Source organism: Mastomys coucha, unplaced genomic scaffold (genome assembly GCF_008632895.1).
Source record: "Mastomys coucha isolate ucsf_1 unplaced genomic scaffold, UCSF_Mcou_1 pScaffold21, whole genome shotgun sequence".
Taxonomy (NCBI): Eukaryota; Metazoa; Chordata; class Mammalia; order Rodentia; family Muridae; genus Mastomys; species Mastomys coucha.
The window spans coordinates 124295243-124317336 of NW_022196904.1; the positions used below are offsets into that span (position 1 = coordinate 124295243).

At 44.7% G+C, this 22094-nt stretch overlaps 1 protein-coding gene across 2 annotated transcripts in view; it reads left to right on the forward strand.

Moving 5' to 3' along the window:
* The window catches only part of Dock1 (dedicator of cytokinesis 1), a 506850-nt gene that overhangs the window by 465600 nt on the left and 19156 nt on the right, over positions 1-22094 (forward strand). For both annotated transcript variants that reach the window (XM_031388636.1, XM_031388635.1), the window contains exons 39-47: positions 771-860; positions 1656-1760; positions 5680-5821; positions 5943-6021; positions 8040-8124; positions 11220-11306; positions 12821-12997; positions 13867-13950; positions 18931-19068. In XM_031388636.1, the coding sequence (XP_031244496.1) occupies positions 771-860; positions 1656-1760; positions 5680-5821; positions 5943-6021; positions 8040-8124; positions 11220-11306; positions 12821-12997; positions 13867-13950; positions 18931-19068 (987 nt within the window). The remainder of the gene's footprint in view (positions 1-770; positions 861-1655; positions 1761-5679; positions 5822-5942; positions 6022-8039; positions 8125-11219; positions 11307-12820; positions 12998-13866; positions 13951-18930; positions 19069-22094) is intronic.

Genomic DNA, 22094 nt, shown 5'->3' on the forward strand with positions numbered 1-22094 from the left:
ATGTATTCTGTTCTTGCAGAGTCCCAAGTTTGGTTCCCAGCATCTACACTGGACACCTTACAACAGCCTATAACTCCATTGCCTCTTACCTCAGAGGACACTGCCACTCACATCTGGTGTGTGTGTGTGTGTGTGTGTGTGTGTGTGTGTGTGTGTGTATACACAAAATAAGTAAAAGTTTATCCATGTTTTTAAAAGTAAGCTATTGGAGAAGCAGCTTCAAACTACTCGCCATAGGAAAACCCCTTTTCAAATACTGGCAGGATTCTCATCTGCAAAAAGCAAGAGAAAGCAAGTGCTCTGAAGCTTTGAGTTGGCGTTTCTGGCAGTGTGCATGCTGGAACCTGCTGGCTATGCAGTGAGAACATTTGGGAAGTAGCCACATAGTAGATGTTCCTAGCGATGCATCTTCACCCTGTGGTGTCTCTTCCCTGGCTGCAAAGCTGCCCTGACAGATGGTCCTTGGCGGCCATTACTGGCAGCAGGAGAGTGCGGACAAGTGATACTGGACCAGCAGACTACCATGCCTGCCGGGGAAGAGGTAGTGTGATAGATGAGCCTAGGCTTGAGCACTTTAGTCAAGACTGCAGGTCCTGAGCCAAACGCTGGAACCTCTAGAATATACTTGTACATTTCCTGCATGATTCCCCAGCGTGTCCGTTAATCTCTCGTGCATTTTTGGAAGTCTCATTGTAAATAATGATTTTCCTGTTTGGCTTGATGCATGACTCATGCTTGGATTGCTCTCTTTTTTTCTGTGTCACTCACAGATGTGGGAGGAGGCCATCGCCCTGGGCAAGGAACTTGCAGAGCAGTATGAAACGGAGATGTTTGATTATGAGCAACTCAGTGAATTGCTGGTCAGTCTTTGCTTGGGTTTGGGTTTGGGTTTGGGTTCTTATTGAGATTTCCCGTTCAGTTTTCATGTTGAGATCCACTTCAGATGTTCTCTTGGCTTTGACCTCTCCCTTCTGTATTGTCTTGGGAAATGGCTGCCTTAATCAACTGGTTGATTCCAGCCTATGAAAACTCACTCTTTATTCTCAAGTACTCCAAGAAGTGAAACCTGGCATGAGTAATACACGACAGGTACTTACGACCTAAGTGCAGGGGTCCTGGCAGCCCAGCGTCTCTGAGGTTTCAGCTAGTTTAAAGCGCTCACCCTTTCCACGAGAGGAGGCAGACGGGTGGTGGCCAGAACCTTTTGCCCCTTGATCACATCTTCTAAGTTTTTGTTGCTGCCTTCTCAGCCATGCCATAATCTTTTTTTTTTTTTTTTTTTTTTTTTTTTTTTTTTTTTTTTTTTTTTGCACAGCAAGCCACATTTATGAAAGAGTGTTTGCCTATAATTTAGAGCAGAATAATTCTGTCCTTCAAATTCTCCCAGTATCTGCTCTATATTCCTTTTAAAAAAAAAAAAAGCATTAAAAGCACTGGGAAATCGTTTCCATGGATTACTGAAAACACCCTCAAAAGAAAACTAGCAACCAAGTGTGGCTTGTTTACGTTACCTTGCTGAACAACATGAAAAATAATGTCAAAATTGAGATTCAGCCAGGTACATGCCTCAGGCCCCCAAGAAGAACCCAGAAGGGTGGAGTGGGTGTGCCAATGCTCTGTGAGACTCTAAAATGAGTTTTCATTTTCCATTCCAGAAAAAACAGGCACAATTTTATGAGAACATTGTCAAGGTGATAAGACCCAAGCCAGACTATTTTGCTGTTGGCTACTATGGGCAAGGATTCCCTTCATTCCTGCGGGTAAGTTCGATTCTTCTTGCTCTGAACCGGCACCACTCGCTCAGCAGAGAGACCCCTTTCTGTCTTTACACAGCAAAGATGTGTAAACTATGGGGTACCGGATAGGGACCAAAAATATTTAATTACATGAGGTCTCTGGTTACATATAGAGATTTTGTGTGATTTTTTTTTCCTGAAAGAACTCTTCTCAGAGATTTATATGTTTGTTTAGTTGTGTGTTTAGCAAACTGGAGAGATGGCTCAGTAGGCAGAGCACTTGCCACAAGTGCGAGGACCTGAGTTCATATCCTCAGAACCTATATAAAGCCAGACTCAATGGCACATACCCACAAACCCAGCACTCCTACCCAAACTTAGGATGTGGAGATAGGAGGCCCTCTGGAAGCTCATAGGCTAGCTCGTCTGATATATATAGCAGTAAACAACAAAGGGACCCTGCTTCAAACAAAATACAGGATATTGGCCAATGCTCACGGCTCCTCCAGCTCTATAAACACTCTGTGGGATGTGTGTGCATTTTATAAAAACTTTAATGTCTTTATGAGTACCTCACCTGTTCGTGTCGCAAGAAAATGAGAAATCAACCTTGGGGTTAACACACTCATGCTCATTGGGTGTTAGAGTCTGGGCCCCAGGCCCAGAGTCCCCATGTGATACAAGGGCCACCAACCATGGATATAGTTATCTAGCTTCAACAGCAAGGCAGCAGCCTGACTGAGCATGAGATGGAATGCCCCCCAGGAGACACAATGCAATACAGTCTGAAGTACTGGCTACTGCAGGCTCCAGGGACCGTCCTGGGTCACTTCCACCATCAAAGGACAAAATATAAAGTAAGACTAAAGAGTTTAAAGCGCTTGATTAATATTGAGCTGCCTTTCCCGACACACCTGAATAACTCTGTGGGGCTGTAGCAATATATCCATTACGCTTCACAGATCGCCTGGCAGGGGTCAGTTTCACAATGACATTACCAGTTACCAAAAAGTGGGCGGAATGTTTAGCAACGTCAAGCCTGCCGAGAGAGCAGACACCGAGCTATCTGCCTGTCCCCTTGGCACTGTTTCTCTCCATAAATCGAGCTCATTGCTTTTTTGCATTCTTATTAATATTTATCATTCTCACAAGGAATAAATATCTCTGACTCTATGTACATTTCTCCCATTTTCATGTTCGGAAGGACTACTGCAGAATGCAAAGTAATGGACATTTCTGGAAAATACTATTAGTGTTTTTCGTCTATAACTCTAGTGTTTTTCTATTAAAGCCTTTATGTGTTTTTATTATTGTGCCTTCTTCGAGGGTAAAGATTAATAAATGCATGCTACCTTCTGAGTGGTCTGCTCTCTAGTAAATCTTACTGCATTCCTGAAATGTTTGGCTTCCTAGAGCCTCGCAGGAGGCCCAGACTCTGTATTTATATTTCTAATTAAGACTACATATTACTTTGCTTTCTGCTTGACATTTGTCTTCCAGAAAAAAATAGGGCATTTTTTTTCTTCCATAATGATGTTTCAAGCCATACCTAAGCACAAAGCAGGGGAGAAAAATCTAATCCTTAAACTGTTACTTCCTTAGTAATTTGTTAAACTCCCAAATAAATTGGGACTTGAGATGGGGATTGTTCAAGTCAGTTTGGATTGTTATAACAAAACACCTTAGACTGGGTCATTTATAAACAACAAAAATGGATTGCTCACAGATCTGGAGGCTGGGAAGTCCAGGGCAAGGGACCAGAGATTCTGTGTTTGATGAGGGCCTGGAGGGTAGGAGAAGAAAATTTCTGGAGACCTTCACAGAGCCGGTCTATTCCCAACATGCACAGCTACCCAGCGGTCATTATACTGGTGACTGTATTTCAATGTTTAAAAGGTAGAAGGGTGGCAGGATTCTTCAAGCCACAGCAAGAGCAGGTGTCTCCCCTTATCTCTGTGAAAACATACTGATAAGATAAGTTTTTACTTATGACTGAGTCAACACAGATCTAAGAGTGTGTGGCAAAATGCTGTTACCTCTGTCCCTCTCTTGCTCCTCTCACTCCTTCCTCCTTCTCATTGTCACCAACCCATATCTGTCCATGGACAGCTACTGATAAGGCAGGGCTTCACCTAGCATCACTAGCTGATGCAGACAGGTCTCCCAGTAGATAGCAGAAGCACAGGAAAGGACTAGGCAGTTGGAGAGGCGGCAGCCTTCAAATGACAGCAGCAATGTCATGTTGTAGCCGCTGACACCTGTTTGTGACTGAGCTGACATACAGAACTCTCTGGTTCTTGAAGAGATCTGATGTCTCAGGACCTTTCCGTCCAGATGTATGTGGCATGACTGCTCAAACCCCCAGAGAGGGTAAGACAGGTATAAGAGGAGTGCCCATTCACCTATGCATATAGTAAAGCTACCTGGTCTGGCCTTTGCTAACAGCTTCTAGTGAAATCTAGACAAAAGCCAGTCCTAAGGGCTGTGTACACCTTGTCTTTGCGGAGTAAGGATCTTACAGAGCTCATCCTGCCAGAAGGAAGTCCTACCATTCACTCATTCCCAGACTTCAGGGAGGCTATGAGCTCAAGGTCTTCCTGTTTGGCCAGGGTCCCCTTTCCTCCATCTCAGCTGACCTCCATGTGATACCCATTGACCAGTTCAGGCTCTGAAGACCTCCCCTTAATCCCATGCAGAGCTATATTCTATTTTGGCAAAGGAATGATGACTTAATTAGGGCTACAAGGGGGAGGTAACCGCCCCTGGCTGCTGGGTTCTCATGCCAACTCTTTCCTGTGTCTAGGTAGCCAGGTAACACAGGACCCAATTCATGAGAGAAATTTTAAAACTAATTAATTTTACATATACATATGGATTTTCACAAGAGAATACATTCCAACTATAGGAAGAGTTGATGCCTTTTTTTTTTTTTTTTTTTTGACAAAGAGCAATGAATTAACAAAATAGAAGCAAGACAATGGGATAGAAACTTCTGGGGATGTTACTGAGAGAGATAGGTAGATGGTTATCCAGGTTACAGTAGAGTATGAAAGGCTCTCCTAGTAAGAATCCTATTACTTCCTTGAAAATGAAAGTAGAGGCTAGTAGGTGTGTTGGCACATGCGTTTAATCCCAGCATTCAGGAGGCAGAGGCAAGAGGTAAGCCTGGTCTACACAGTGAGTTCCAAGACAAACAAAACTACCTAATAGAAACTCCGTCTCCAAAAAAAAAACAAAAAAAGGAGGAGAAAGAGACTGAGCAACCCCTGTAGTGGCCGCAGTTCCGTGGGGAAATTTGGCTTTAAATAATTATATTCCAGTCAGCATATTCTTAACTCCTCCACATTCATCTGAGAAGAAAAACAAATACCGTTGTCCACACACACACTGGCTAGTTAACCCTGTGTGAACATGCGTGGGACTCCTGTGCCTTGCTTGGTTACTTATTACATTTATTTATATAAAAACAGAACTTATTGTGCACTCATTGGGGGGGGTGGGTATGTGTATGAGTGTGTGTGTGTGTGTTCATGTGCTATGGTGTGTATATGGATGTCAGAGGACAATTTGTGGGAGTCACTTCTTCTTGTGGGTCCCATATGAGTACCAGGGAATGAACTCAGCTTATCAGGTTTGGCTTTAACCTGCTAAGCCATCTTGCTGGCTACCTTCACAGGTTTGTAATAGATCCTTCTTGCTAAACATAAAGCTCACAGTGAGTGTTCAGTCGTATGTGTTTTGGTGCTCTTGATTAGAGAGTATAGTTGCTAGTTATCCTTAAATGCAGTGGTTTAAAAAGAAAAAAAAATGTCCAAAACAAGCAACACAACAACAACAACAAAAAAAAAAAACTGTCAAACACATTTGAAGACCAACACTCTGTGTGTGAGCTTTTCCTGGCCCTCCACCTGTGGTGTTATTTAACAAAGGCCACTGTCTCCAGGGGAAAGTGTTCATTTACCGAGGAAAAGAGTATGAGCGACGGGAAGATTTTGAAGCACGGCTCTTAACTCAGTTTCCAAATGCTGAGAAAATGAAGACAACATCCCCACCCGGCGATGACATTAAGACTTCTCCCGGCCAGTGTATCCTTCAAGACAGCAGGAGGGCCACTCATGGGGACATGGGTGCACTGGTGCATGCAGGGAGCAGGACTTCTCTTGGTTGTCATGTATGCTGCCATCTTCCTTAACCCTTTTTCCTCAGACATCCAGTGCTTCACAGTGAAACCCAAGCTAGATTTGCCTCCTAAATTTCACCGGCCAGTGTCTGAACAGATTGTAAGGTAACCACACTAATTTTTTTTTTTTTACCAATAAGAGGTAGCAAGATGCTGACAATGGGCCTCTTGCTAATAAGTCTGCCTTTTGAAGGGGTAGACTTTAACCTTTGAAGAACATGCTAGATGTTTCTTCTACCTTCTCCCCAAAACAAGGAAAGCTAATATTTCTGGCATCCACCAAAGGGAAAGAAAGTTATTAGAGGGGCGCTCGGGATTCCTTCTCCAGGGTCTGCAAAGATGACACCCAGAAGGAAGGAAGGAAGCCTTGAGTCTCCTCAAAGAACACACATTCAGGGTAGACTGCCCAACAGAGTTCAAACCCAACCCTGCCCCTAGCCTGTGGAGATAGACTCGGTGCCTTTAATGATGTGGAAGCAGAGATTGGAGTATTTGCTCCTCATTAAGGTACAAAACAAAACTTTTGCACTGGGGTTAGAGGGACCATTACTTTGGTAAAGTGCTGACTTTGCAAGCATTTGGACCTCACTTTTATCCCCAGTACCCATATTAAAACAAACAAACAAACAAACAGAAACCACCAGGTAGAGTGCTTTATGCATTAACCCAGCAATGACATAGTGGAAAGGAATGACTGCAGAATCCCTATAAACTCATTGGTCAGCAAGCAGAGCTACTTGGTCAAGTCCCAGGCTATTGAGAGCCCTTGTCTTAAACAGAAAGTGGAAGATGCCTGAAAGGCCATGCCAAGGGTTGTCCTCTACAGACACCACACATGCCCGCACATGCACGCACACACAAATGACCACACAGACAGGGTCGTGCAGTGGCATTTAAACTGTACATATCCCAATGGGACTGAGCTTACACACCTGTGCTGAGCTGCATCTGACTCTGCGGGGGTGCTGTAGAGTCAGCTCCCTGCAGGCTCTTTGCTGTGGTGAATCATCTCTTTGATCTCTGTGCTCATGGGAACTGCAGCCACTTTGAGGCCTGCTCCTCCTCTGGTGCGTTTGTTCCACATCCTGGAGTTCCTTGGACCCTTTCTTTAGCCTTTCATCACTGTTGCCTTGGAAGTCATGGAAACAAACGAGTACTGCCTTTCTGCCGACGAATATGTTCACAAAAATGCAGCAGTGGGCAAAGAAGGAATCACGGAGCCCCTCACATGGCTTTGTGTAGATTATCTTGTGGGGAGAGAATTAAGTCACACACACACACACACACACACACACACACACACACACACTCTCACAAGCACAGGCCACCACTTACCCACTAAAGAAAACAGACAACAGGCTGTTTATGGCTCTGCATGCATACCACTCTGCTAAATCTATATCTCAAAAATCTAAAACTACAGTGCATGACACTTTTCCTTTTAAAAGATACACATTGTCAGTTTCTCTAAATAAGTTAACTGGGGCAGAGCAAGTGGATATTTGTGTATTCAAGGCCAACCTTGTCCATATAACAAGGTACTAGCCATCCAGGGCTGCATAATGAAACTCTATCTCAAAAAAAAAAAAACCAAAAACAAAACAAAAACACCTATATATACACATACACACATACATGTGTGTATGTGTATATATGTGTATATACACATATATATTTGATGTGTGTATGTAGTTTTATTATTTATTATAGATTACATATATCACTAAATTATATATATTTACATCACCAAAACCACACACATTATTGTTTTTTTAAAAAAGCAATGAGTACATCTACTGAATCCACAGCACTTTTTCTCTTTTTTCTCTCCTTCACTTTACCTTGCCAAGCCTGTGCCCAGTCGTCCACCTTACTCAGCATCTCTTCCCCCCTGAGGACTGGCAGAGACAGAGAGGAGGCAAAAGTCTCCAGTCAGTTTTTCTACCTGCAGCATGTCCCTCCAGGAGCTGCTGAAAGAGGAGACAAGGCTGTGGCCTCGGGTCAAATTTGGGGATACTTCCTGAGATGTAGTACTGTGTTCTAAACAGGACCCCCTCCCCCAAATCTAACAGCAAATCGGCTGCTTGCAGGTTAAAAGTCTAATGGTTTTTCTGTTTGTACAGTTTTTACAGGGTGAACGAGGTACAGCGATTTGAATATTCACGGCCCATCCGGAAAGGGGAGAAAAACCCAGACAATGAATTTGCGGTAATTAAAAAAACACCACCACCTATAACCACCATAACACTGCCCCAAATCCTCACCTATTCTTCCAGCTATAGAAGGGCCAGGAGAACACATCACCACAGGCCACCATGGACAGTGTTAAATGTCTCTGTGCATTGCACGCAGACATCCTAAGCATTACATCTCAGACTGAGTAAAGCTACTAGCACTTCACAGAGCTTATCTTCCAGATAGCTGAGACATGAAATAATGGACCAATAGCATTAGGGAATTGGGTATCCCCTTCTAGTGAATGTAAAATAATAATAATTAGTCTTATCCCCATCTGACTTCAAATGAATGAGACTTAAACTAAGATTTATTTATTAGGCTCTGTACAATTATGAAGGGAAAACCCCTAATCTAATCCTCTAATACTCATCTTCAGTGCTCAGAACTCCAGAGGCTAATTTGGCCTTGGTGACAATGACATTCAGGTGAGGCCAGCACAGGCCTCCCTGGAACTCATCACATGGCAGCAGGGTTCTCACTGCTATTCTGGACAGGATGACCCTCTGTGGAGCCACACCATGCACTTCCAACCTGAACCCAAGATCATCTCCCTGGTCATAATGACCAATCAGAGCTCTAGACACTGCCTCGTATTTCTTCATTTTTGAAGCCACCACATTGGCCCTGGAAATAGTAACACATACACACACACACACACACACACACACACACACACACACACACACACATGCATGCACGCATGTGCGTACACACACATAGTCTTTTAGAAATTATATATGCAGGGCTGAGGAGATGGCTTGCCATACAAGCATGAGAACCTGAATTCCATCTCCAGAACCCATGTCAATAAGCCTGAGTGTAGTGATGCATATTTATAATCCAGCATTGGGGTGACAGAGCAAGGTAGTTCTCTGGAGCCTTATTTATGCTCTAGAGGCTTTGGGGTATAGAAGGCCAAAGGTGAATTAACACCCACCCCTGACCCAAAGCATAGTTTGAAGCCTGCTGTCAGAGCTACTTTGGGTAGAAGGACTTTCACCCTCCCTCCCTAGAAATCTTCAGAGGAAAAAAAAAAAAACCTGAGTTTCCTTAACACCTCCTGGGAGTCACCTTAGTGACATCCCCTCTGGCCCAGAGACCAGTGTCCTTGTGTGATGACAGGACTTTGGAGTGAATTGACTCATGGTTTCACGACAAAGGTTATGTTCCTTGTCCAGTACTAACATCCCAGCCTTGGTTACCTGTCCCTATACTGTTAACTAGGGTCAGAGCCTAGGCACAGACAACCTGGACACCCACACTAAGAGTAGATTAACAGTTTTCTGAGTATTTTTCTCACAATAATAAGTCATGTCATTCTTTCTGCAATGTCAGGAAGCCAGGGATTTATTGACTTTCCCCCATTACACGCCCCCCATCTTGCAGTATGTATATTCTTACACTGTAAGGAACAGACACATGGAGGCCAAGCAAATTGCTGAAGGGTGCTCAGCGAGCCAGCAGCGGAGCTAAGAATAACCAAGGCACCTGACATTATGAGCTGTGCTAAGCCTCAGAGCTTATGCTGCTTCTAGATGGCCCCAAAATCCTGCGATGGCCCCATTTGGATCCTTACGCATAGATGGATCATTCAGAAGGTACAGGATTTAGCCCTTCATAGCCTGACAAAGGCTCAGGCCTCCAGAAAAGAGCTAAGTGCTTTTCTATACTGAGGAGCTTGATCCTGGCCTCTTCTACAGAAATTCTGACCCCAAGGACAAGGCTAGGAAAACTTCCCCATGAACCCAAGAGCTGTGCTCAGCATCTATAAGCCTGGCTGGAATGAAACTTCAGGAGGAGCTAGCCAAAGTGGGGGCCTGAGTAAGGACCAGGCATCCGTATAGGATATTCACAAGGGTATGGCCATGGAGCAGGCCGTGGACAGGCTCTGAAAGGCTACGTTTTCTCTGGTTAAGTACCCAGGAACACAGGCAGAAGAACCTGGCCTAGGAGACAAAGAGCTGCCTGTGACCATGAAGCTCATGTGGTCTCCTTGCTTTGCCCGGTATCTCAGGTGTTCTAAAGGCCAGGCCAGCTTTCTGTAATTGTCATCCCGTGACTTGATAGGTCTTCAGAGGTGGCAGTCTGGAGGTTTATTTACCTGCCTGCTAGAGCTGAGGGACCAACCATTGAAGAGCCAGACAGAATTAGTCTCATTGGTTTGAAAACATTTCCTGCAGAACGTGAGGTGTGGCATTGTAAAGACTACAATTTGGAAAACCACTTTTATTTAGAATATACGTAGGGTGGAGATTGTATCTTGATGGTAGAATGCTTACCTAGAATGCAGGAAGACCTAGGTCTAAGCCCCAGCACTGTACAAGCTGAGTGGATATTGTGGTGCACACCTGTACTGCCAGCACTAAGGATGACAAGCCCAAGTTCCTCCTCTGCTAACTACCAAGTTTGGGCCAGTGAGGACTACATGAGACCTGTCTCAAAACAAACAAACAAAATATGCATGGGGGAAAAGACATAATAGTGGGTGAGAAGTCTTGAACAAAGGCCACTAAAGGTTTAGGTCCTCCTCAGTGCATTGTGGATATGCCTCTCTTCCATACTATGTGCCCATACAATATAAATGGAATTTTGTTGTTTAAAGTCATGATTTTATTGAAGCACCAGAGGTCCGGTTCAGGAAACCTTGTCCTTGATGCATTTGTGCCTTTGAGTTTCTTTTGAACCCTAGGTAAGGCTAATTTGAATCCTAGGTAAGGCTAGTGTAAAATGCACTTGGATTCCTCCCCTAAACACACTCATTTAAGAGGGAACCCCTCTGAGGTATCTATGTAACCCCTGATCACCCACTACATTTCCTTGCCCAACAGCAGAGAGGCATGCTTGATAGGTAAGAAATGGAGTACATTGATAATGTACGATAGCTGTCAAATAGAACATGGATGGCTCTTGAGGTTCCCTCACACACACCTGTCCTTTGTGATCACAGGGCAACCTTGTCCTGCTAGAGGGCGCACATGATGGGGTCACATGGATACCCAGCAGAACAGAGCCCCCTCCTACTGGCACTACCCTATTGACATGCATTGCATGGACTCTTTTTACAGAATATGTGGATCGAGAGAACCATCTACACTACAGCCTATAAACTGCCAGGAATTTTAAGGTGGTTTGAAGTCAAATCCGTCTTCATGGTAAGAATGCACCCTAGAAGGAGATACCTGTCTCCTTTTTCCTATTGCAGTTGACACCTCTGTCCCCTTTGTCCTCAAGAGTTTTGTGATTGGTATGGCCTGTTACATCCTACAGACCCTTCAGTGCCTGCCACCACCCTGTGTGTACCTCAGAGCATCAGTAACTCCCTATCTCCCCCAGCATCTTCTTTCCAAAGCTGTGCGGCCGCGCCCAGGGCTAGCTAACAAGAAACCCATTCCTTCTCGCACATTAGCAGTCTCAGCCAGAGCTGTGCTGCTCTGTGAACTTTGCACCAAGCCTCTTCCTGGCACTTTTGTTGTCATCCCCATAACAAATAACTTAACCAATAGAATTTACTCATTTCAAGTGAGAAAATATTCCTCCCCAGACATATTTTTTTAAAGACACAATTCCCATTGTATTAACCAAACTTTGCTTGCTATGGAACAGGATTATTTTGTTATTTGGTTTTATTTAGGAATGGGTATTTTACCATCATGTATATCCTATGTACACAATGTATATGCAATGCCTGCTGAAGCCAAAAGAGAGGGCATTGGGAGTTACAAATGGTTTGTGAGCAACCACTAAGCCATCTCTAACACCGTGGAGCAGTTTTATTTACATGGAACTCACATTTGTTGGGAACTACAAGATGACCTCACTAACAAAACACAGAGCTACACCACAGGCTTACTTTCAGAACTGAAACATTAGATATGTGACAATTACCCACATAAAACAATCCACTGAAAGGATAAGGGTGTGGTAGCCCACTTGGCAGAATGCTTGTCTTGTGTGCACATTGGCTTTTATCCCCAACATAAACTGGGTGTGACAGTGCACACCTATAATCCTAACACACAGAAGGATCCTAAGCCTTAGTGTTACCTTCAGCTATATGTTGAATCTGAAGCCAGCCTGGGCTACGTGGCATTCTGTCTCAAGAAAAAAAAATCTAATTAAAATATGCTTTTGTTCGTGTGCCTTCGATGGGCTGGATCTCATATCAGGCGATGGCTCCTGCCATTCAATTAACAGTGAGTCCCTGAAACACCTGGTGATTTGGCTTAAGGACTTGTCTAAGCTTGCCAAATTGGCTCTTCCCTTCTGTATGTCCACCAATCTTTTTTGCCTATGCCAATGAGGACTCTGGGCCCTTCTATGAACACACCACTGCTATACCAGACTTCTCCACCCTACAGCAGCTAAAACAGAGCCCCCAACTCCTTTACCCACATAGTCTTCAGGATTTGTGTCCCAAAGCAACTAAGGTAGATAGAAGGCAATCATGTCATTAGACCATGAGACCATATAGGATGGCCAGGCTAAGATCTGGTGGAGAGCCTCCAAATGACTACACAGAATGATTAAAATTTCATAAACCCAAATACCTGTATTTTTACAGAAACTATGTGCTAGAAGGAAAGTGTGCAGGAGGCCAGGGAGGCTGCCTCACCCGCGAGCACACTACAGTAGCTGGGTGATGCCCACCATGTTCTTTTTCTTGCAGGTAGAGATCAGTCCACTGGAGAATGCCATCGAGACGATGCAGCTGACCAATGACAAGATCAGCAGCATGGTCCAGCAGCATCTGGATGACCCGGGCCTGCCTATCAACCCCCTGTCCATGCTCCTCAATGGCATTGTGGATCCTGCTGTCATGGGTGGCTTTGCCAATTATGAGAAGGCACGTGACACACCTGGGACAGTTTAAGCATTCACACATTCCTTTCCTGGGACCCAGAAGTTATCCTGGAGAGTCACCCTCACTTTCCAGAGCTCTGGGGTTATTAAGGGTCTAAGTATTCCATTCAGGAGACAAAGCAAGAATCCGGATGTTTACCCTAGAGAGATAGCATAGGTGCAGTGGAGGGTCTCTGGCTTCCCTTAATAGTAGCTCAGTGAGGATGGGTAGAAAGTGAAGATCATGTGGTTCAGGCTAAGCCAGTTCTGCTCATCATAGCCCACTGCCTATCTGCAAATACTGGGACTGCGTGCATTTATTTATAATCTTGTCTGGGATACTTTTCCTAATGTAGCAATAATATTTTGAGCCACTAGGCCTGTGTGGTCCACAAGACAAAAATCATGTGTCTGTTGGCCCTACACAAAAGAAGCTTGTTGACACAGATCTAAAGCTGAGACCAAAAGGGCCCTCCTAGTGAGCTGCCAATGATCATGGAAGAAAATTTACTACCTTCCCAATGTCTGTGTCTTCCAGACAAATCTGTCTGGCTGGAATCAATAGGACACAAGAATATCAGCTACAAAGGTGAACTTCCAGGCATTGCTACAGCTGAAAGGGCCATCGCCACTACTACTCAATAGGACTAAGCAATCTAGGTCTGCTGTGGCCTTTCTGGACTCCTGGATGTCTGTGTGCTCCACCTACTGTATTTGACCTCAAGCTCTGGGGAGGGTCCAACCATGGGACTGCAAAGAGTGCCATAAGAGGGCTGTGGGGCTGGGTTGTGCATGGTTCTCTTTCCAAGGGTCCTATACACAATGCCATGGTGGGCAATCACATGTGCTAAAAGGCTCTCCCTGTCTCCACAGGCTTTCTTTACAGACAGATACCTGCAGGAGCATCCTGAAGCCCATGGGCAGATTGAGAAGCTCAAGGACCTAATAGCCTGGCAGGTTTGTATGTCTGGGAAAGGAATATGGGTATCCTGAGCCTGTCCACATACATTCCTACCAGCATAGTGGCTTCTGGGTCAACACACTCACAAGGATAAAGTCACTTAAATACCCACAAAATTCTGTATTGCAAATGAACTAGTTTTGTTGGGAAATATTTGTCTGGCTGGAATTAATAGAATATCAGACATTGAGGTGGACTCAGAGCTGCAAAAGCTCATGCCTCAACCTCTGTGGTCCTTGAGAGAGAGAGAGAGAGAGAGAGAGAGAGAGAGAGAGAGAGAGAGAGAGAGAGAGAGAGAGAGAGAGAGAGAGAGAGAGAGAGAGAGAGAGAGAGAGAGAGAGAGAGAGAGATCTGTAGGGTAGCTGCAGCCTGCCCAACCCTTCTGCCATGAGGAAGCAGCTCCAAAGGATGAATGTCCTTGTTTGTGTTTGCCCAACTGTGGCTCCGAATGTTATATTGCTTCCATTCTTGCTTCTAGGCTGAGCCCTTCTTGGCTGTCTACTTCAAGAGTAGGGGGCTGCAGAGGACCCCTTGTATTCCTCTGGTGTCTGTGCTTCCCAGAACCCCTGAGCTGGGTGTTCTTCCATACTTACACCATCTACAGTTGTTCTACCACTGGAGCAACTTGCTAGAGGTTTACTCACATAGGCTGTAAGGCTTTACTGAGTCCATGATATTCATCAGATATAACCCCACTAGCCAGACTGCAGAAGGTAGGGAGTGGGCCATCCTGTGCTTGAGTTAGGAATGTGCCCATTCTATAGAAAGCTATCCAATTCCTGTTAGAGTTGAGCAGGTGCTCCAGGCTGCATGCATGGCTAAGCCTGGCCCTAGACTCTGAGTGGCTCAGCAGAGATGTTCTTGCTACCTTTCCTACATTCTGTACTGACTCCTAAGAGTCTCTTACTGGTGACATCTCTGTCATCAGCACATTGGCCAATGGGACCACTTAGAGTGTGGGGCTGAGTTACAGCTTATACCCAAGTTGGAAGTCTTCTAAATTTGCATCTAGATGACTAGATTTTCACAGCTCTGGCACATGCATGCACACATGCACACATGCGCCCCAGTTCTAATTGTGCCCCTCAAGTCCCATCTTCCCTCAGCTTTCAGCATCTGCCCTTCTGCTTTTGGTCTGGCTGAACCTGATGACTCTAAGAAGTTCTCATGAGTAGAACTGTATACAATTGGTTCTTTGGTGTATCTTATTTCACTCAACATAATGACTTCAAGGTTCATCCATGTTATAGATTTTGTTAGAATATCTTTTTGTGAGGCCAAAGAATATTCTGTTGTGTGGCTATGCCACCGTTTATCCATACATCTGTCTATGACGATTTGGATTATGGCTACCTTGAGGCTGGTCTGACTAACAATGAAAGGAACACAAGTTCACAGATGCCTGTCATCACCTTGCTTCCTGCACTCTGCATATGCTGAAGGCTAGATCTTCTGTATTGTAGAAAATTCTAGGTCTAAGGTTTTCAGCTGTTACTAAACTTATCCCCAGTGATTGAATCATCTAATGTACCAAACAACTAGAATCCAAGTTCCAGTGTCTGAGGCTTCGCCAAGACTTGTTGTTGTTTGGGTTCTCTTTTTTTTGTATCATGTCCATGTTCATGCATGTGCAGCTTTATTATATTTACATTTTTAAGAGAATTACAAGAACAAAAGATATTCCGATTTTTGTCATAAACCTCCTGAAATCTGATTGACCTGCAATTGTTTTGTGACATAAGATCCCTTTGAACAAAAATGGAGAGATACAATTGGCCAATATAGTTTCTTCACACAGAATGTAAGTCACATCCCCAGCCTTCCTGTGACTTTTATAAAAAAGAAAAAACGAAAAAGAAAAAGTGGGAAAGAGTTTAAATTTTGGATGATTCCATTTGAGTCCCTAGAAATGAAGGGGGCATAGAACTCAAAATACCCCAGAATGCTATAACACAAAAACTAGTTTGGTCTGCAGAAGTTCTATTGATTTTTTTCCCCCTGTAAGCTTTTACAGCAAATTGGATTTTACGAGTTTCAAGTCATACAGAGGAAAATAATTTGTTCCCCAGAGAGAGACTTTATGCCAGCACCATGTCATCGCCCCTAATAACTATATTAAAAGATGAATTTTAAAACAGCTCATGGGGAAGTTGAAAGAAAGTCTGTTTTCTAGCAACTTCATTAAATCAAAGAGTAAAGGGAAAAAAATACATATTCAGAACATTACCTGTGATTTTGCTCTCATTTGCAAGTGTTTTGATAGCTTCGTATCAGTAATTGAGTTGTATGTTCATTAAAAAAATGAGAGCTTTACAGTTAGCCTTGTTCTCATTTTGCTCCTTAGTTTGTTCAGTTTGGGTTTTTCCAGAAATTCTATCCAGGGTTTCTCCTGGAGGAGTCCCAGGACTTCCTGGCTGAGTTACTTTACAGGTATATGGCCCTAGACAAGCATGTCTCTGGTACCTATAGTTGCTGTGAGATTGGCTGGCAGGCCCTAGCCTTCTCCTTAGCTCCTCTTCAGGATTCTGAACTGCGATGGCCTGGCCCTCAGCAGCTGGAACAATGATCATGGTGCAGGCTGCCTGGAGCCTGCAGACTTTGATACCCAGTCAGAGCTATTTCCTCAAAGGCTCAGCTCTGTCTTCCCTCAAACACACCTGCAGAGTGACCAAAGATGAGCCCACGCCTTCTCCTATTAAACTGCTCTGTGTCGTACTTATTTTCTTTGAAATGTACAGAGATGAGAGAGCAACCTCACTCATCATCCCTAGCTGACAACAGGCACTGTCCTTTCTGCAGGGACTGGTGCCCTCCGAGCAAGGAACAAAGCTGTCAGGGGTACCCTGCTGCTGGCAAGGCTCGGACCTGTGCAGGGCCCACATAGCACGATGCTGAAGGTTCACTTGGAACAGCTGGAGGTGTGGCTGGGAAAACCTCCTCTTTTTTCCAGAGTCTGGGGCTCTTTAGAAATAACAGACTCCGAAATATACCCTTAGTAACTCAAGCTGTGGGGCACAGCTTCGGAGTCCCATGGCAATGGTGGCAATCCTGAATGGAGCTAGGAATCTGCCTGCCAAAGATATTTTGAACATATGGAACAAAAAGGCCTCCAAAGACCATTCAGGCCCTAGGTCTATGGTCTTTCTTTGTACATTAAGCACCTCATACATTGGACTGAGCTCCACAGAATAGCGTTTTATTTCCTTGCATTTAGAACCACGGCCACAGCTCAGATCCAAACAGACGTAAAAGCAGAGGCCAAATCCTATTCTCTGAGAAGGCTTTATCTGTTCAGTGTCAGGGACGACTGAGAGTGAGTGGCAAATTCTCTCACCTTGTGTGACTCACCTGTCAAAGGCCAGGTTCCAGCAGCCCCAGTGCAAACAAGGACCTCGGCTCTCACTCTCATCTACCAAGTAGCCTCTCTGGTACAAAGAATAACTTTATCACTCCAACCCTCACCGCCACTGCCACCACAAACCCCAGGGTGATTGGGTCAAACTTTGCACATTTGAAACACTCACTCTAAATCAGAATGGCTCTTAGTATCAAGAATGACGGCAGTGTCACCTAGAGACAGCCTTCCCACACATGCTCGACACAGATGACACATTTGCTGTGCCACCCAAGGATGTCCCAGTGGACCCTTGTCATCCCCCTTTAACCCCCCCATCTCCTCCCAGTCAGAACTCAGGAAGCTAAAGTCTAGCAGTGAACATTTCTTACACTGGTCCTGAGTGCATGGTAGCAAGCCCTGGGGAAGCTGCCGTCTGCATGAGGAATTCATGCGGAATATGAAAACACCTTGTCTGTTTTGAAGAAGCTCACCTGCACACAGGTCTTCCGTGTGACAACAAGTGACTTGTGCCTTGGATTTCAGCCCAACTGTCAGCAAAACTAACTTTTGTGTCCCTGCCTCCTGAGCAGGCTGGGTACTTTGAATATGGGGGTGTTTGCATGCCCCTCCTTTCCTGGAGTACAAGAGAAGAAGCAGCTGTGTGCTATAAATGGAAGCAGATACAGCTCATGAGTAGATTCATCTTGCTAAGATTCCTTGAGTTTGTTCACATGAAATTCAATTGTGTACTTATTATTCCTTTCCCTAATAAATATGCTGGTTCAGATTGGTATTCTATCTTATTAGGAAAATATGTTTTTAATCAGTATTTTTATTTAATTATAAATTATTAAGAGGAAGCCTCTTAGCTTGATTGCATGGAAGACTGACTAACTTCCTGTCTGGGTCCTAGGGGAGAAGCAGAGGCCAGGGACAGAATGGAGCCTGTTCCCATGGCCACCCCCTAGCCACAATTGCTCCAGGGGTCTCTGCCACTGAGAAAATGAAAATGTCTCATGTGACGGTTTTAAAGGTCAGCATCACTTCTGCTGTTGGAAGTGAAGTGTTGGCATGGATATCTTGTGACAGTAGTGTCGTCAGAGAAGCGATTATTTTTGGTTTTAAGGAAGAATAAATTTAGTTTTCCTTTCCACATAAGGACTATAGATGGCTTGTAACTGGATTCTGATGTTTGGGGTAGGCTATTCAATTGCCTATAAATACAATATAGCCTCAGCTGATAAATGAACCATGGCATGACCTCTTGCTATCAGAACAAGGTACATGTGAACACATTTGAAGCGCAACTGTCCCCAAATTCCATTGAAAAACAGTGTTGAGTCTGTTCTGGGACTGATTGGGCAACAGGATACCTCCCACCCCCACCAAGTAACAGAATGCATTACACCTGGGGTGCCCCACCTTGGATATGATCCCTTCAAGCCCCAAACAATTCTTGTTTAAACATTTCCATCTCTGGGGGTTGGGGGTGGCCTGTCTGCTGATGAGTTTAATTAGTCACTCTGATTCGGGAACAAAAGCAGGTGCAAGCAGCTTGCCATCGCTGCCTCCTGCTGTGGACGGCTCTATCTAGACCTGCTCCCCACCCAAATTAGGATCATCACCCTGTGTTTTTCAGATTCCATTTTTGGCTGAAGGGATCAGAATTCATGGAGACAAAGTCACAGAGGCACTGAGGCCCTTCCATGAACGCATGGAAGCCTGCTTCAAGCAACTGAAGGAAAAAGTGGAAAAACAATATGGCCTCAGGACCATGGTGAGTAGGCAGGTCCACAGAAAAGTGTCCGATTGGAGTGGAGGGGCTGAAGCCTCTGTGTTGCCTGCTAGGAAATGGGATTTTAGGGACCCCAGCCTCCTCACCAAGCTCACTTTATGAGATTTGTTCATTTCCAAGTACCTCATTTATCTTCTCTGAGCAGTGTGCTGTGTAGGTTGATACAGTCTGGCGGGTCTTGATAGGGATAGTTAAAGAATTAAATAGAAGCAGGGGCGATCTAGAGTTTGACAGGTAACAGTGGAGAAATCTTGGAATACCACAAACAGGAGCAACAGAATCAGCAGTTGAAGAAAGACCCTTATCGTGGGTGAGGAAACACACATGCAGCAGACACACAGAGAGAAGGACCCTCTGTGAAGCAGACAGGAAACTCGAATCCAGAAACCTAGTTCCTTAAGAGCTGGAGTTTTTTAGGTCTCTGAAGAGTCTTCTGTCTGTAATGTAGAGTTAGTCGATTTGAAGAAAGTACAGGATGGCTCTTGGGACCACAACTGTTGTATTCTGATCAGGCCTTGAACTTGCTGAGTCAGCCTATGGGAGACGGGGGGGGGGGGGGGGGGGGGGGGGGGGTGTGGTTATAGGGGCAGGAGATGCTGCTGGTGGTAGAGAAAGCCAGCAAGTCCTTTGTTTTAAATTACCAGACTTTTGTCTCAGGTCAAGTGACAGACTGGGTGAAGAATCAACCAGTCTTAGAAGTTTGCCACCTTTATTACCTAGTCATGGCCCTTCTACCTGTCTGCCAACCTACCAGGGAATGTGGCTAACTCCTAGTCAGAAAGGTCATGGAGATATTTCACAGAGGTCCTTAGGACTCGGGTTACAGAGCTCATGTCCCCAGACATGTCGTACACAGAGAGCTCTGTAATGCTCAGGCAGTAGCACTCATGGTATCCCAAACAGATGGGAGAGCCAATGCCTAGCTCGATGTTAAAACCTAACAACATAACCAGTGCTCAGGGAAATGATGGCTTAATTAGTAGCAGGTTTTCCTTGAAAGCAAGAGGACCAAAGTTCAATCCCCATAATGTCATGTGAAATAAAATAAAACCAGGCATGATGGCACACACATGTAATACCAATGCTTGGTAGGCAGAGATATGCAGATCCCTGTAACTCACTGGCCAGCCAGGACTGCCTATTTGGAGTAGAACTAGGCAAGGTGAGAGATCCTGTCTCATAATAAAAGGTAGACAGCACCCAAGAGAAATATACCTGAGGTTGTCTTTTGACCTCCACATGCATGTTCACCCATCAGAATACACACATACACACACACACACACACCATAGCCTGGAAGGGAGAAGAGATGGGTTACTGGTGGTCTAAATTGTTGCTAAATAAAAGCTTAGCCATTGAAGGAGGTAGAAATGATCCAGGCGGGGAGGCAAGCAGGGATTTGAATTGCAGGCCAGAGGCCAGTACAGACAAAGGCATACATTTAACAATGAGCACCAAAGGCTGAAGTCAGAAAGGCAAGCAGCCTTCAAGAGCCAGAAGCACCACTCAGGGGCAATAGACTGTGCTCATGACGTGGATCTAACTGGCTCTGGTGATGTGTTCCTGAAAAATTCTTGGACTTGGGCTGAGGTCAGAAACATGGTAGAGAAGCACCTTTGATTCTCAGCAGTGCAAAGAGTGCTACAGATAGATTCTTATAGACAAGCCCCCACTGAGCATGGTCATGGTGGAGCCAGTGTCTCTAATCCCATTGGTCAGTGCTTTGTCACAGACCCAGCAGGACATGAGCCTGACAGGAGGAAGTGATCCTGGACTCTGGTCTGTAAACCCAGCAGATTTGAGCCTGAGACTGACAGCGCAGTGGGAGCCCCTGCAGGTAAACAGCTAGGATACAGGGTGCCAACCCCGCTGCTTCGAGGACCCTCCTGCAAGACAGAGTCCTTGAGCAGTGCTATTGATAGCTTGGAGCCTGCAGCTTGTCACCATCAGGGTTGAGTGGCAAAAAGTTTGTGGGTGTGTCAGAAGGCAGCTCTTGCGAAGTTTCATGCTGCTTTGAAGTTTTCTAAGAATTAAGTGCTTGTATAGGCTCCAAGTTTTTAACTAAGTTTAATGCTTCCTATTTTATCAACCATTTATTGAATCTTCCACAATTAAAGAAACCTATTGGGGCTAGTGAGATGGCTAAGCAAGTAAGAACACTGACTGCTCTTCCGAAGGTTGTGAGTTCAAATCTCAGCAATCACATGGTGGCTCACAACCACCCATAATGAAATCTGATGCCCTCTTCTGGTATATCTGAACACAGCTACAGTATATTCATTTATAATAATAAATAAATCTTAAAAAAAAAAAAGAAAAGAAACCTATTGATCTTGCCTGTCAGTTTTTACATCCCTCCTCTGTTATGAAATATTACAGAGAAACCAGGCTATAGGGTATAGGTCAAAATAGAAAGCGAGGGCAGGAAGGTGGTGGTGGTGTGTGGGGTTGGGATGGTGGGACATGGGGGATGCGTAAAGATGACGGATGTCTTTTCAGACATGTTTCCCTTGTATCTTGGCACCCATCACTGGCCAAAGACAAGCAATTTCTATATCACCTTCTCCATACACTATGCTTCTCTTGGTGGGGGCAACCAGACATCCCACCCACTGGGGCTTTCGAAGCATGATCTGGAGACAGAATTCAGGGAGCATTTGTACCCATGGATACTATGATGCAGGGAGCAACCTTTATTATTCCTACTCCATCCTGGGACCCAGAATGAGGCTCTGCAGCCATCCTTTCTAGGCAGGCAGTGGTTCAGGCTGCAGCTTGTCATTCTGTGAGAGATGTGGTCATAAAGGCAGGCTGGAAGGCACCTGTCTTATCTTACCTACTTTGGAAACCTACAAGCATATCAGAATACTTTGAAAAGCAATATCGTATCATCCTCTTTCCAAAAGGATAGGTTTTAAAATAATAATAATAATAATAATAAACCCACAGAAGGGACATAAACCATTTTGTCAATGTTTCTAAGGCAGTCTAAGCTCCAGAAAGGCAAG